General features: G+C 38.8%; 2 protein-coding genes across 2 annotated transcripts; both read right to left on the minus strand.

Moving 5' to 3' along the window:
* Window positions 1–4,175: 4,175 nt before the first annotated feature.
* On the minus strand, window positions 4,176–7,532 carry LOC131524508 (extracellular calcium-sensing receptor-like). Its single transcript, XM_058751652.1, has 6 exons — window positions 7,312–7,532; window positions 6,865–7,156; window positions 5,861–6,670; window positions 5,516–5,743; window positions 5,246–5,369; window positions 4,176–5,089 (listed from the first exon to the last, which is right to left on the minus strand). The coding sequence occupies exons 1-6, from the start codon at window positions 7,530–7,532 to the stop codon at window positions 4,176–4,178; spliced, it is 2,589 nt and encodes an 862-aa protein (XP_058607635.1).
* Window positions 7,533–10,524: 2,992 nt separating this feature from the next.
* On the minus strand, window positions 10,525–14,145 carry LOC131524456 (extracellular calcium-sensing receptor-like). The gene is made up of 6 exons (XM_058751593.1): window positions 13,928–14,145; window positions 13,339–13,630; window positions 12,306–13,133; window positions 11,994–12,221; window positions 11,509–11,632; window positions 10,525–11,438 (listed from the first exon to the last, which is right to left on the minus strand). The coding sequence occupies exons 1-6, from the start codon at window positions 14,143–14,145 to the stop codon at window positions 10,525–10,527; spliced, it is 2,604 nt and encodes an 867-aa protein (XP_058607576.1).
* Between the last annotated feature and the right edge of the window lie 1,815 nt (window positions 14,146–15,960).

Genomic DNA, 15,960 nt, shown 5'->3' on the forward strand with positions numbered 1-15,960 from the left:
AATTACAGTTACTTATGAAAATGTTAACGATTACAAAAGAGGGTTACATCTGATTTTTATTTATTTTTTATTTTTATTTTTTACACACACCCACACCCACATACAAATGTAATTTATTTCTTTCATAAAATGAGACACCAATGTTTCAGGAGTTTAGGACACAGAATAGGACACATGCTTATTCGATAATTCGATTTCCTATTCGGGTTTATGTATATGCTTTATTTTTTAAGATTAACAGTTTTTTTTTTTTTTTTTCAGCCATTGTTGGATGCCAATGTTTCCTGTCATAACTATGCAAAGATTTGATTTCAAAATCAGTATCATAGCTATTAAATGTTTTAAATCTGTATTTAACCTCAGAATGATCTCAAAGTAATTATGATTTTGTGGTGGCTGTGTTTTAAAATTAAATTATTATAATCTTCATTCAAGACATGAAGGATTTCGAAAGTGACAGTAATCACTGTTGAATACTACTGTAAGATTAACCCTGCCTGCTTTACATGTTTTAAAATGATTAACAGTTGATATTTAATCATCTAAAATTTTGAAAAGTAATAAAATGTAATCAGTTACATTACTTTAATAAAGTAATTGAAATAGTTACACTACTTATTACATTTTAGACAGGGTAACTTTTAATCTGTAATACAAATCTGTAATATTTGTAATACATTTCCAAAGTAACCTTCCCAACACTGTGCATATACTGTATATGTGTATATATGTACTGTATGTATATATGTGTATGTGCGTGTGTGTATACAGTCATGGCCAAAACTATCGGCACCCTCGGTAAAAATGATCATATAAGGCTGTGAAAATTAATCTGCATTGTTAATCCTTTTGATCTTTTATTTTAAAAAAATCACAAAAATCTAACCTTTCATTGGATAATAAGAATTTAAAATGGGGGAAATATCATTATGAAATAAATGTTTTTCTCTAATACACATAGGCCACAATTAATGTCACCCTTTTATTCAATACTTTTTGAAATCTCCATTTGCTAGTTTAACAGTTCTAAATTTTCTCCTATAATGCCTGATAAAGGGTTAGAAAACACCTGACAAGAGATCAGAGACCGCTCCTTCATCCAGAATCACTCCAGACCCTTTAGATTCCCAGCTCCATGTTGGTGCTTCTTCTCCTCAGTTCACCCCACTCATTTGCAATAGGGTTCAGGTCCGAAGACTGGAATGGCCATAGCAGAAGCTTGGTTTTGTGCTCAGTGACCCATTTTTGTGTTGTTTTTGAGGTTTGTGTTTGGATTATTGTACGGTCACTTATCAGTCACTTATTGATTTATTATCTGTTGGTATTTGATAGAATCCATGATGCCATGTATCTAAACAAGATGCCCAGGACCTCCAGCAGAAATATAGGCCCACAACATCAAAAATACAGCAGTATATTTCATTGTACACATGGGGTACTTTTTATCCCTGTGTTCACCAAACCCATCTTGTGTTTGCTGCTAAAAAGCTCATTTTTTTAATTTCATCTGACCATAGAAGCCAGTCCCATTTGAAGTTCCAGTTGTGTCTGATAACTGATTATGCTGGAGTTTGTTTTTGGATGAGCTAGGATAATTTTTCTTGAAACCCTCCCAAACAACATGTGGTGATGTAGGTGCTGTTTGACAATTTTTTGTAAGGTTTTCTGCCCCCGAGACTCAACTATTTTCTGCAATTCTCCAGCTGTGGTCCTCGGAGAGTCTTTAGCCACTCAAACTCTCCTTCTCACCGTGCATTAGGACGATATAGACACACGTCCTCTTCCAGGCAGTTTCGCAACATTTTATGTTGATTGGGAATACTTAATTATTGCCCTGATGGTGGAAATGGGAATTTTCACTGCTCTAGCTCTTTTCTTAAAGCCACTTCACTAATTTGTGAAGCTCAATTATCTTTTGCTGCACATCAGAAATATATTCTTTGGGTTTTTTTTTTTCTTATTGTGATGGATGATTAAGGTAACTTGGGCTTTGTTTTCCCTCCTATTTATATTTATGTGAAACAGGAAGCCATGGCTGGATAATTTCATGTTCGTAATCACCCTGGAGTGCTCAAAATTGTGAATATGAATGGGAATATACTTCAGAGATATTTTGTCGCCTTGGAATTATAAGGTTCTATCTGCATTCTGAGTGGTTTTGAGATATTGAGCTTCAAAGTTTTTGCATTCCATATAGCAAAAATGATATGGGGAACAAGTCTCTTTCCTACATGAAAATGACAGAGACTCTAAATGTATTCTAAATGTACAATATCAAAATCCTCTCAAATTTTTAAATGGGGATTTTTGGAACAGGTCAAATGCAGATAGAACCTTCTAATTCTAAAAAGTCATTTTCCGCTTGGAATTATAAGGTTCTATCTTGCAAAACATTAATTGAAGCAACAATTTTCAAGAAATACAAATAGTTTTTTAAATAATTTGTTTTAAAACATAAAACTAGTGTTGTAACAATGTGTCAACATGTATGAGAAAGGTAAATGTAATGCTTTCTTTATCACATTTATTCTAGATTTAGCTGTGCCAAAATATGTCAAGCAATCCGATTTTTGCCTTTTCACTGTACATTGATTACCCCTTGTGGGTTTAAGTGTTGCATTCCATTTACCTTTATTGCTTTAATACTTTGTTGCTTAAAGACTCAGTGCTTGAGACAGCTTATTGTCTTCTGTATAAGCAGTGCTTCATACATCACTGCTGTGACACATTACCTGTCTTCCTATCTGGTGCCCCATTTCATAGTCAATTTATATTTTTCTGGCTGATTAGTTCTCTGATTGTTCCCAGGCGTGTTTTCTTTGCCAATTACCTTTTGTATATTTAAACCCCAGGGTTTCATGTGTTCTTTGTCAAATCTTGTCCATGAATGGTTGTATTGTTGATGTCCTCAGTCATGTTCCTTGGTTTTCTGTTATTGTCCTGGGGCCCGTTCTTTGTATGTTGCTTATTACATCCGAGATCAAATGACACATCCAAGATGATATCATCGCGCTAATCATGATCTGGCTAATTTGGTTCTTCGAACGCACCTGTTGTTGATGATTATCATGGCTGGATTGAGCTATCTGAGATAATTGTGTGTTCATGGGTTGGTTTAAAAGGGCAGATGTATCGATAATGTCATCATATAATTAAAAAAAGACACCGGACGAAAAACTTTGTAAGGAAACTACATAAATGTTAGAATAGATAAAATAAAAACAGTGCACATTTCATTTATTTAATTTTTTTTACATGATTCCCAATTATTTATATTCACAATTTCTTGTACAGGCTTTACATTTTCATTTCGATGTAGTAATTAACAATTCAATTAATTTTATCTTTGAAACGAATTTGTTACGTAACAGCATTAATTAAAGTTTCTTAAGGGTCAAGATCAAGTTATCTGCGTCTCCTGCGCTCCATCAAGCCACTCCCATAATATCTGTCACCACTCAAATTAAAGCACAGCTCTACATTATCTGAATAGCATGTGTGTAAGACTCTAATACAATTATGAAGTAAATGTTTTATGGCGAATAAATCTTTCAGAGAGTAAAACCGTCTGTGTCTATATTATAGACTACACAACATTATTATATTATTTTTAAATACATTTTTAAATTATTATTATTTTAAATTATTGTCCCTGGATCAGTAGGATAATCTTGTAATAAAGTAGCAGTGGTTGGGACATATTTTAAGTATCAATTCTGTTTAAAAAGATGCAATCTAATCCTGTTTACGTTAAATAAGCCTGCTCCTGAGCAGGTTTAAACTTATGGACCTGTTACTATGACAGCAACTCCGGGATCAGCTTTGAAGAACCAAACGATCCAAGATCAAGTGAAATCGGCAACAATCAAATCCAGCTAACTGAGTTAGCAACGTACGAAGAACAGGCCCCTAGTCTGGTGTTGTATTTTTATTGTGTTAACAATCTCACTATACATGATTCCTACTCTCCCTCATTTCTGAGTTCACCAGCGTTGCAGCTACACTATTGACAAATAACCTTTTTTATTGATAAATTATATGTTAATAAGTAAAGATCTACTACAAAACAGTAGACATTGCAAAAGGTTTTGCTTATTTGTTTATGAAGATGAAAATCAAAACGATGAGAGTCAGTCAAATTAGAATTCGCAATTTTATATCACAGTAATGTAGAACTACTTATTTTGTGTTTCTCTTCCCATTATGTTTTTTTTAGTGTTTTTCTCTGGATGTAAAAGGATGATGTAGCACTTTGGAGCAAATATAGCCACCAGTAATCCAAAACTAGAAGCTAGGATGGCAAATATCTCCACGGCCACTGCATATTTCCCTGGTGAGCTCACATATGCTGGAACAAATGCAATCCACACAACGCAGAAGATCAACATGCTAAAAGTGATGAACTTTGCTTCATTAAAATGATCTGGAAGGTTCCTTGCCAGGAAAGCTAACAGGAAACTTACTGCTGCTAGGAAGCCAATGTAGCCCAGAAGCACTGCAAACCCAGCCACTGAACCAATGGCACATTCATATACTATTTTGGAGCTGACATACTGGCTATTTTTATGGGGTGTTGGAGAAGCATTTGATAGCCAGACAATGCATATTGCCACCTGGAGGGCTGTTAAGACCATAACTGTGCTTCTTTGCTGTGCTGTCCCAAACCATTTCATCGCAACTTTACCCTCTGGTCGAGATGAATTGAATACAGCTATTACCACCATAGTCTTGACCAGGATGCTGGAGATGCATAGGACAAAGCTTATGCCAAACACAGCATGTCTTAACTGACACGTCCACAACTGTGGCCGGCCAATGAACAGCAGCACACACAAAAAACACAGTTTGAGTGATAACAGCAACAGGAAGCTGAGTTCTGAATTGTTGGCGCGTACTATGGGAGTGTTACGGTGATGAGCAAAGATGGCCATCACAAGAGCACAGAAGCAGGTGCCAAGCAAAGAGGCAGTGGTCAGAGAGATGCCCAGAGGATCCTCATATGATAAAAACTCTTCTTCTTTAGGAACACACCTGTCTTTATCTGGATTGGACCAGAAATCATCTGGACATATTGTACACTCATTAGCATCTGTGAGAGAGACATAAATTGAAGGGGCAAAAAAAGAAGAAGAAGAGAGAGAAAGCACACGAGAGAGGAAATAATTCAAATGACATTTGTTAGAATAGGAAATTATTATTATTATTATTATTATTATTATCATTTTACTGTCAGTAATGTCATCACCGGTTGTATTCGAAATTTCTCCATCGGCACATGGCAAGCAGTCAAAGCAGCAGAGAGGAAGGCCCTTCCTCCTGGCTTGTCTGGTTCCTGGGGAGCAGCTCTCACTGCACACAGACCGTGGGGGCTGAAAGAGGCATCATCTGTCATGTATTTGTCATCTGTTTTACATGATAACAAGCTTGGTCTTTCCATTAATTTATTCTCATTTGTCTTTGACTAGTATTTAGACTATGTATCTGCAAAAAAGATGATTCATGTAATGTTAATTACTTTTTTTGTCTCAAAGTTCCAGTATAATGCTTCCTCATCCAGTGTGAGCACCTTTCCTGTTGCCGCCCCTTCATCTACCACACCAACTGTGCGGACATTGATTGACCCATCAGAGCTCGGCTGCCAGTTCATAACATCATAGATTGCCAGAGCATCTCCATTCTCATCAAATGACACAAGATCCCCAAAACTTGTGGTGAAGTTCACTTTCTGTAGGTAGTGAACCAGCTGTACAGTTTGTAGACAGGATAGATGTTATATGTTGTGCTACTTATTTTAATTTTGTGTATACAGTAGTTCTTTCTTTTATGTGATTTAAAACTGCACTATATATTTGTGCCTTACTTGCCAGGGCTGTAAGTTAGTTATATCTGCACAACTGTTCCCACTGAATGGTCCTCTCCCCTCCTCACACTGCATCAGGTCATGGAGCGCATGTGCCAGGGCATAAACTGTTTTATACACATTATATGAGGCCCTCAGCTCTGAAACATCAGTGTATGCTGTATCTGTGTTGCTCAGATCCTCTTGCCCTGAACACATTTTTTCTCCTCTTCCTCCAATGTTAAATCTGCACTTAAACATGTTCTCCCAGAATATTCTCACCATATTGTTTCTCTGATCATCATTAGGACGGAGATGTAGTAGAAATTCATGAAGTCCTTGGATCTCTCCACGCCTAATGGCAATGCCCAGTGTGCCCCCTAGGAAGGGCAAAAGACGCTGAGTGTGAAATACAGGTGAAGTAGCCCAGGCTTCACTTGCAATCCATTGTCTGTCTGTTACATTCTGCAATACCACTTCATCCATCAAAGGCAACAGATATGTTGAAGTGGAGAACACCACCACCACTCTCGCTGTAGAGGCTTGTATCACTCCCACTGTATGCTGAATATCTTTGTGTTTGTTATCTAGAGGCAAGATTTCAGAAAAAGCAACACACCCTCCAAACACCTGCACATCCTGGAGGAAGGCTTGAGCAGCGTGATTGCCATAGTCATCATCACTGTAGACAAGACCAACCCAGGTCCATCCAAAATGTTTTAAAATCTTGATCATTGCCCTCACTTGGAAAGTATCACTGGGGATTGTTCTGAAGAAAGAGGGGTATTTTTTTCTGTTACTCAAACAGGAACAGGTGGCAAAGTAGCTAACCTAATAAGGTAAAAGCAACAGGAGAGACAAAGAGCAAGAAAAAGAAAGACAGAGCTGCAGAACTATTATTTACATACAAACATAATTTTAAGCAATAGAAAGATTCTGCTCCTAATGAAAATTAGTTTACAGAAACGTACTGAAAAGTACAGAAAATGTAAATACAATGTATTAGTAATTTCATTTAATCTTACTATAGGTACTCGAAATAGCCCAAGAACACTGGAAATTGCTATAGAAGGAGTGGAATTTGAATCCCCAACAATCCCAATCACTGGAGGAGGGCCAGTGCAGTTGAGGTTAGAGAAGGACTCCTCTGTTCCACTAACCAGTGATAAGGCAGCCCGGAATGCCATTCCTAGCATGACACAGTTGTCATAAAGATGGTAACCAAGAGTGATGTTAGGCAGCAGGTTTGGATTCTTATTGATCTCATCTATAGCAAAAACCATGGTTTGTGCCTGCTGGAAACTTGCCATATCAAATCTAAGAAAAAGTAGAATAAATGTTGATATTTAACAATTCTAAAAAGGTAATACAAAACAATAAGTGAAACATAATTTGAGCAAATTCACATTATCAATAAACATTGTATAGCTTGTATATCCTTGTATAGCTATACTTATCCACTCTAGACTCACTGCTCACAGTATGGTGGCTTCGGCTCTGTTCTGAAGCTCAGCTCTGGAAACACTGTGAGGAAGTGAACCTCAAACAGGCCTCCGAGTATGACATCTCCAGCCTGGTACATTCCATTCAGCCTGAAGCGTCCCTGAAGCTGACAGGTACCTGATCGGAGGATTGAAGCTGCAGAAATAAATTTAAAGGAAAGATACAGGCAGATGATTAGAGTGGTCCACATCTCTCTTATTTTATGACCCACTCACTTGTTCTTCTCACTAATTTATGATGAAGGTTGTGGGGGTGTTACTTTTAGAGAGCAGGCGGTGCCAAGTGCCCATGCCTGGAAATGAAGGTGTCTTTATTTTATTCCCTCAATTATCCTTTTCTTTAATTAGCGTAATTTATTTTAAATTAGTTGTAGTTAGGTTTCAGATGAAATGTGTATTTTTAATGTTAGAATATTTGACTTACTATCTTAATATGTATAGTCACATATATGTAAATGATCTTAGGTTGATTTCACAGAAAAGTGTGAAAACGTATTTCTGTGAATCCATCTGGTGACGGTAGTAGCACAGAAATTGGACAGTTCTGCTTGAAATTTGCAACCTGTTTTGGTAATGACAATTCAAACCAACCAATCTGCTAAATCTCAGCTAGTTGTGGTTGAGGATATTTAAGGTGAGTGCGTTTGACACACACAATTTTCTGTGTTTGGTCCATGTACTTTATGTTCACTTGGTTGGTGTCTGCTTGCTTATAAGCACTATACACATTGATGTCATATAATGTTGTATAATAATAGCATAATATTTGCTATAGGGTGACATAAAATGAACTCATGAACTAAGGTAAAATGAATTCTTCCTCAACAGAAATAAAATAGCTTATAAAGATGTTGTTGTACTTTCTCACAGAGCTTGACTTATTGAGACAACATATTTTCAATGTCTTTCTCAAAATGTCCTCTAGATGACACTCATACACTTTTGTTGCTTACACTTTAACACTTTGTTATATATTTCCACTCTATCACATTCTACCAGTAGGATGCTGTGATACTGTATTGCTTCAGGTCCCAGATTTAACAGTTAGAAATGTAATTATTGTAAAACAGTAAACAAAAATGGCCTCAAAACATTTAATTATATTAATTATTTATTAAGTTATACATGACAATTTTATTAAAATAAAAACTAGTTTTTAAAGATTTGTTTGTTTGTTTTTTGCCATTTTTGATTAGACAGTGAAGAGCAGGATTCCTCAAATCTTTCCCTGGAGAGCCAATCTGCTGCAGAGTTTAGCTCCAACCCTGATCAAACTCACCTACCTGTGATTTTCTAATGATCTTGAAAGCCCTATTCTAGTTTTCTAAACTACATTTGAGTTTCGATTCTTATCACCTGACGTCTGCAATTTTCACGTACCAATTCGGACGAGACTAACATCTGCGTGTTTATTACAGAGGTGGGAGGGGCTGTTTTGTACATCAGGGCGTTTCAGAGATCACACGCTCTGTATGCGTGCATTGCGTATAGTCATTCGGATTGATTACCATTAGTAGCCTTAATCAGTTTTACTACAAATACCATGGTGAATCTATATGGCTAGTATAGCAAAACTTTAGTGGTTACTATAGTTTTACTTTAGTTATTTATTTGTAGTAAACCTTTATGTAATTTCCATAAAGGTTGGCCTACATATGTAATTAAAACATTATGTAATTGAGTGCAGAAATGAATGTGAGTAATTTTACCTGACGCTGATATTACAATTGCCTGTCTTAACAGTTAACGTGATCTGGCTCTTGATTTTATTATTGTTATTGTTTTTTTGCAAATATATCAAACGTGCGTGCGGTAAGAGCTACTACGGTAATTCATGTTGGCCAAAACACACAAGGAAACGCGTTGTGAAAAAAAATATCACTGGAAATCACAGACATTCGCATTCGGACTGGATTAGTTTTCTCAGAGGATCACTGAGTTTGCTGAAAAACAGTAGGTAATTTGCTCTGGAATTATTACAGAGGTTGTGTGAGAAAAACACAGACATGGCAGATTCGGACAGGATTAAAATCACCAAGTACGTCTGTGAAATATACATTTCTCTAACGACCCCCTGTAAAACTAGTCCCGTCCAAATAGGGCTGAAGAATCTGATTAGCATGCTCAGGTGTGTTTGATTAGGGTTAGAGAAATTCTGCAGGAGTAGGCCAGATTTGAGGATGCCTGGTGTAGAATCTTGCTAAAAAGAAAAGTGGCAAAGAGAGAGAGAGCTGGTGGTGGTGGTGGGGGGTTGTTGATTAGGAAAGGTCCACAAGCCAGGACTTGAACTTGGGACACAAAAGTGCGAGTGCTACTGTATATTTTGGCGTGCTGCCCATGAGGCACAGCCATGGCCCTAACTGCCCCTTTTGGCGTAAAAGCTTCACTAACTCACAAGCGATACCTGTAACCAACAGGGTTTTTTTTATATTTTCTTTTATTGTGTGTTCTAAAACAGCGGCTCCCAATTCTAGTCCCCCTAACCCCCCACCCCCATGCATATTTTACATGTTTCTCTTAGCGTTGTAGTCTCTCCCATGTCTGTTTTTGCGAGGACTGGGATTGGGAAACTCTGAGTTGTAGTAGTTGTGGATAATGAAAAAAAATCTTTACGAAACCATTTCACTGCTAAAGGCCTGTTTTGGCAGAGATAGGTGAGTAGATTATTTGATGCTGTCTAGGAAGTATTAGTGTTTACACGGAAAATGTAGTCACATACTTTTTTGAGTATCTACAAATATGGTTTGAGCAATCAGATCACAAAAATTTTGGGGTCTAAATGTGGCCAATGAAAAGCAAGATCACCACTGCAGAGCAAATATGTGGATTACATGTAGCTGAATGTAATTTATGCCTTATAGAATATCCAACCACACCCTAACCCTACCCACAACTCTATCCCTCCACCCCATTAGATCCAGAGAGGTGGAGCTGGAAGTCATTTCATTCTGCAGTGAGTACAACTTGAGGTAATTGCCAGAAGGAACCTTCTTATTTATTTCTGATAAATACATAATGCTAAATAATAGGCATATATTGCTAAACAATCATATATACAAAATGGGCAATAAATAGGCTTGTAAATATTTATACAAGCAGAAGATACAGATTGAAGACTAAAATATAATTATCAGAGTTCACAGGTTTATTTATTTTTATTTGTGAAAATGTCATGTTGTCAAGCTATTTCTTTTGAGTGGCTCTTCCCATTATGGCTTTTTTAGTGTTTCTCTCTGGATGTAAAAGAATGATGTAGCACTTTGGGGCAAAAATGGCCACTAGTAATCCAAAACTAGAAGCTAAAATGGCAAAAATCTCCACAGTCACTGCATATTTCCCTGGTGAGCTCACATATGCTGGAACAAATGCAATCCACACAGTACAGAAGATCAGCATACTGAATGTAATGAATTTAGCTTCATTAAAATTATCTGGAAGGTTTCTTGCCAGGAAGGCTATCAGGAAGCTTACTGCTGCCAGGAGGCCGATGTATCCCAGAAGCATAGAAAAACCAGCCACTGAACCAACAGCACATTCATATACTATTTTAGAGGTAATATACTGACTGTTTTTATAGGGTGTTGGGGATGCAGTAGTTAACCAGACTGTGCAAATCACAACCTGGAGGGCAGTTAGTGCCATGACTGTGCCTCTTTGTTGAGCTGCTCCAAACCATTTCATTGCATTTTTACCTTCAGGCCGGGATGACTTAAACACGGCTATTACCACCATAGTCTTGACCAGGATGCTGGAGACGCACAAGACAAAGCTTATGCCAAATGCAGCATGTCTTAACTGACACGTCCATAACTGCGGCTGGCCAATGAACAGCAGCACACACAGAAAACACAGTTTGAGTGACAACAGCAGCAGGAAGCTAAGCTCTGAATTGTTGGCGCGTACAACAGGAGTGTTACGATGAAGAGAGAAGATGACCATCACAAGAGCACAGAAGAATGAGCCGAGTAGGGAAGCAGTGGTCAGAGAGATGCCCAGAGGTTCCTCATAGGATAGAAACTCTATTTCTTTTGGGACACACTGATCTTTATTTGGATTGGACCAGAACTCATCTGGACATGGTGTGCACTCAATAGCATCTGTGATAAAACAAAGTTTAAGAGAAAATTCTCTTTCATGTTATATTAAAATTTTGGAATAAATTTCTACCTGTTGAATTAGAAATCTCTCCATCTCCACATGGCAGGCAGTCAAAACAGCAGATAGGAAGGCCTTTTTTCCTGGCTGTTCTGGTGCCAGGGGGGCAGCTCTCACTGCACACAGAACGTGGGGGCTAAGGGGTACAACATCTGTTGTCATTCTTATTAGTAGTGTGTGTGTGTCCACAAGGATTGTAATACCATTAAGTTTTGACCTTGTGGTGACATTTTTTTGTTTCCTATGAGGAAAACAGCTTATGGGCTTTTGTGAGGGGTAGGTTTAAGGGTAGGGTTACGTTTAGGCGATAAATAGTGCAGCTGCATAGTATAAAAATAATTAGGTCTATATAATGTCCCTATGGAAACCTGTGTGTGTGTGTGTGTGTGTGTGTGTTGATTCAGTGCATATAAGACTTCATAATAACCAAATCAAGTATGAATATATGATATAATATAACCGTAGTTTTGAAAGGATTAAATTAAAATATTATTTACTTTTTTGTTTTCAAAGTTCCAGAATATTGCATCCTCATCCAGTGTGAGCACCCTCCCTTCTGTAGCCCCTTCATTCACCACACCAACTGTGCTGACCCTTATCGCACCATCTGAATTTGGCTGCCAGTTCATCACATCATATATGGCCAGAGCATCTCCATTATCATCAAATGACACACGATCCCCAAAACTTGTGGTGAAGTTCACTTTCTGTAGGTAATAGACTACCTATACAGGTTACAGACAGGACAGGTGTGATATCTATTTCTATATTGTGAATAAACATGTAGAATTTATTTATTTTTTCTGTACCTGCCAGGGCTGAAGGTTGAATATATCAGCACAGCTGTTCCCACAGAATGGTCCTCTCCCCTCCTCACACTGCATCAGGTCATGAAGTGCATGTGCCAGGGCATAAACTGCTTTATATGCATTATAAGAGGCCCTCAGCTCTGATACATCAGTGTATGGTGTGTCTGTGCTGCTCAGATCTTCTTTCCCTGTACACACCTTTCTTTCCCCCTCTACCTCTGTTTTTCTGCCTCCAGTCTCAAAATTGCACCCAAACATGTTCTCCCAGAAGATTCTTACCATATTGTTCCTTGGATTGCTGTCAGGACGAAGGTAATACAGGAACTTACGAAGTCCCTGGATCTCTCCACGCCTGATAGCAATGCCCAGTGTGCCCCCCAGAAAGGGCAGGAGACGCTGAGTGTGAAAGACCGGTGAGGTGGCCCAAGCTTCACTTGCAATCCACTGCCTGCCTATTACATTTTGCATTGCCACCTCATCCATCAATGGTAACAAGTAGGCTTCTGTGGAGAACACCACCACCACTCTTGCTGTAGAGGCCTGAATCACTGCCAATATATTGTGAATATCTCTACGGTTATTATCACGAGGTAGCATTTCAGAAAAGTCAACACACCCTCCAAATAGCTGCACATCTTGGTGGAATGACTGAGAGGCATGGATGCCGTAGTCGTCATCACTGTAGAGCAGACCAACCCAGGTCCATCCAAAATGCTTTAAGATCTGAACCATTGCCCGCACTTGGAAAGCATCACTAGGGATCGTTCTGAAGAAAGAGGGGTACTTTTTCCTGTCACTCAAACAGGAGCAGGTTGCAAAGTAGCTAACCTTATAGAAGAGGCACAGATGAACAAATAACTTTTCTGTGCATTATGAGATTTCTCACACATACAGTTGAGAAATAAATAGTTTATGCAGTCTTTAAAGTTTTACATATTAAAATTAAATTTAAAATCAAACAATAACAACACTGTATCAATACACGCTTTACAGTTATTATTATTAATCTTGAAAAGTTTATATTCACACTTACCATAGGCACTCTAAACAGCCCCAGTACACTGGAGATTGCAATTGAGTGAGTAGATCCAGGATCCCCCACAACAGCAATTACTGGTGGTGGGCCGGCACAGTTTACATTGGAGAAGGACTCCTCTGTCCCACTAACCAGAGCTGTGGCAGCTCTGAATGCCACTCCCAACTTTACACAGTTGTCATAAAGATAGTAACCAAGAGTGATGTTAGGAAGCAGGTTTGGATTCTTATTGATCTCATCTATTGCAAAGACCATAGTTTGAGCCTGCTGGAAACTTGCCATATCAAACCTATAAAAAATCAAGAAAATATATGACGTTATAGTTTTTTTTTGTTGTTGTTGTTTTTTTTTTTTTTTTTTGAAGAGATCCTCCTTAGGTAAATTATATACTCTTAATTGAATTTACAGAAACTGATTTTGATGCAGCTGTCTGCCAAAAAGCTGCTCTAAATGAAGCAACTAAGCGAATGACTAAAAAAAAAAAAAAAGAAAAAAGAAAATAAATTGTTAATTACAAAAGTCAAACAACTTTTTAATTTAGTTTTCTTCATTTGATCTTTTATAGGTGTCATTGGCATTGACTCACTGCTCACAGTATGGAGGTTCTGGCTCTTTTCTGAAGCTCAGCTCTGGGAACACTGTGAGGAAATGAACTTCAAACAGGCCTCCAATTATAAGATCTCCATCCTGGAACATCCCGTTCAACTTGAAGTGTCCCTGGAGCTGACAGATGCCTGAACTAAGGACTGAAGCTGAGATACAGTTAAAGGACAGATATAAGCACATTTTAAGAGTGATCCACATCTCTATCTATCTCCTTCTACCCACATGAGGGCCAGCTAGATATTTATAAAGACTGTGTGGGTGTTGCTTAAAAAAAAAAAACACCTTGGTGCCAAGTGGATCTCCCAGGAAATCAGGAGAGACCTTTTATATTTAATTTATAGTTTGATGAATGGCAACTTAAATGTGTCACTTGTTTTAGTCTTGGCTGCCATTGCATTACTGATGAGCTCATACAACTGTTGACTAATGGTAAAATTAGGCTCCCATTTTACATATAATATTGTAGATAGATCAGACAATTAGACAGGTAGATTTCCCTCTAGATGGCAGTATATTCCTAGATATTGAATTTGGGTTTGCTCGATGTTAATTTACAGAACATATGTGTATGTCACCAAACACACGGGGATACGCAAAGGCTGGTGAATACAACAGGTTTATTGAAATGGTAGGCAGGTGAAAACTAGACAACAGTCTCAAGGCAAGTATCCCAGGAGCATTTAGGGTGTTGGATTCTCATCTGGAAAACTTGACTATCCTCTTTCTCTTTGTAGGTGATCCGTGGGAACAATGGAGTGTTGTAGTGGAGGAGCATGTGAAGCAGATCGACGGAAGAGCTTGGAGGTAGGTAAACACTGGTGCGTAGCATATCAGCTTAGAGACCAGACAATGAGTGTATGGATGGAGTGTTGTCTTATAGTGAACTTCCTCAGGAACCTCCTCAGGGCTAAACTGTGGAACTGGAACCTCCTCGGGGGTAAACTGAGGAACTGGAGCCCTCCAAAACTGAGGAACTGGAGCCCTCCAAAATTGAGGAACAGGAACCTCCTCTGGGATAAACTGAGGAACTGGAACCTCCTCTGGGATAAACTGAGGAACTGGAGCCCTCCGTGGGCTAAACTGAGGAACTGGAGCCTCCTCGGGGATAGACTCAGGGGCTGGAGCTTGCACTGGACTCTGGTCAGGGGTTGGAGCCGAGACTGGAGCAGACTTTTGGGCTGTAGCCGATTTGGAGGTGAGAGAGAAGACTTTTCCTCCTCATATTCCACCTTTGGTTAGGGGTGAATTGAGCGGCCGGCAGGCTTGAGTGAGTCGTGGATGGCGGCGGGCTTGCGTCAGCGGGGCTGGGGACTGAGACGGATCTTGGGACTGAAACAGGTCGGAGACTGGAGTCTGGAGCTAGTATCCTCACTGAGCTGAGATTCTGAGCAGGAACATTACTTGGGTTGTATCTATGGATCGGAGTTACCGAGATGCCTGCTGGCATGTTGAAAGGTCTGGTCTTCTGTCACCAAACACACAGGGATACACAAAGGCTGGTGAATACAACAGCAGGTTTATTTAAATGGTAGGCAGGTGAAAACTAGACAACAGTTTCAAGGCAAGTATCCCAGGAGCGTTTAGGGTGTTGGGTTCTTATCTGGAAAACATGACGATCCTCTTTCTCTTTGTAGGTGATCCATGGGAACAATGGAGCACGTGGAGCAGATGAACGGGAGAGCTTGGAGGTAGGTAAACACAGGTAGGAGACTGGTGCGTAGCATAGCACCTTAGAGACCAGACAATGAGCGTATGGATGGAGTAACAGGTGAGGAGGATTCACTGATAGAGGTCAGGTGTGAGTGATTTACTACAGAGTGCAGGTGAGTGGCAAGAGGCATGCTGGGAAATGCAGTGCAGCTCAACTGGTGACTGTGACAATATATATATATACAGTATATATATATATATATAGATATAGATATACACATACATATGTATGTAGGTATTTATGTATCAGATGCTAGAGTCCTTACCAGGTCAAGAAAATATGACCCCAGTTTTACATTCTCT

This window comes from Onychostoma macrolepis, chromosome 18 (genome assembly GCF_012432095.1).
Source record: "Onychostoma macrolepis isolate SWU-2019 chromosome 18, ASM1243209v1, whole genome shotgun sequence".
NCBI lineage: Eukaryota > Metazoa > Chordata > Actinopteri > Cypriniformes > Cyprinidae > Onychostoma > Onychostoma macrolepis.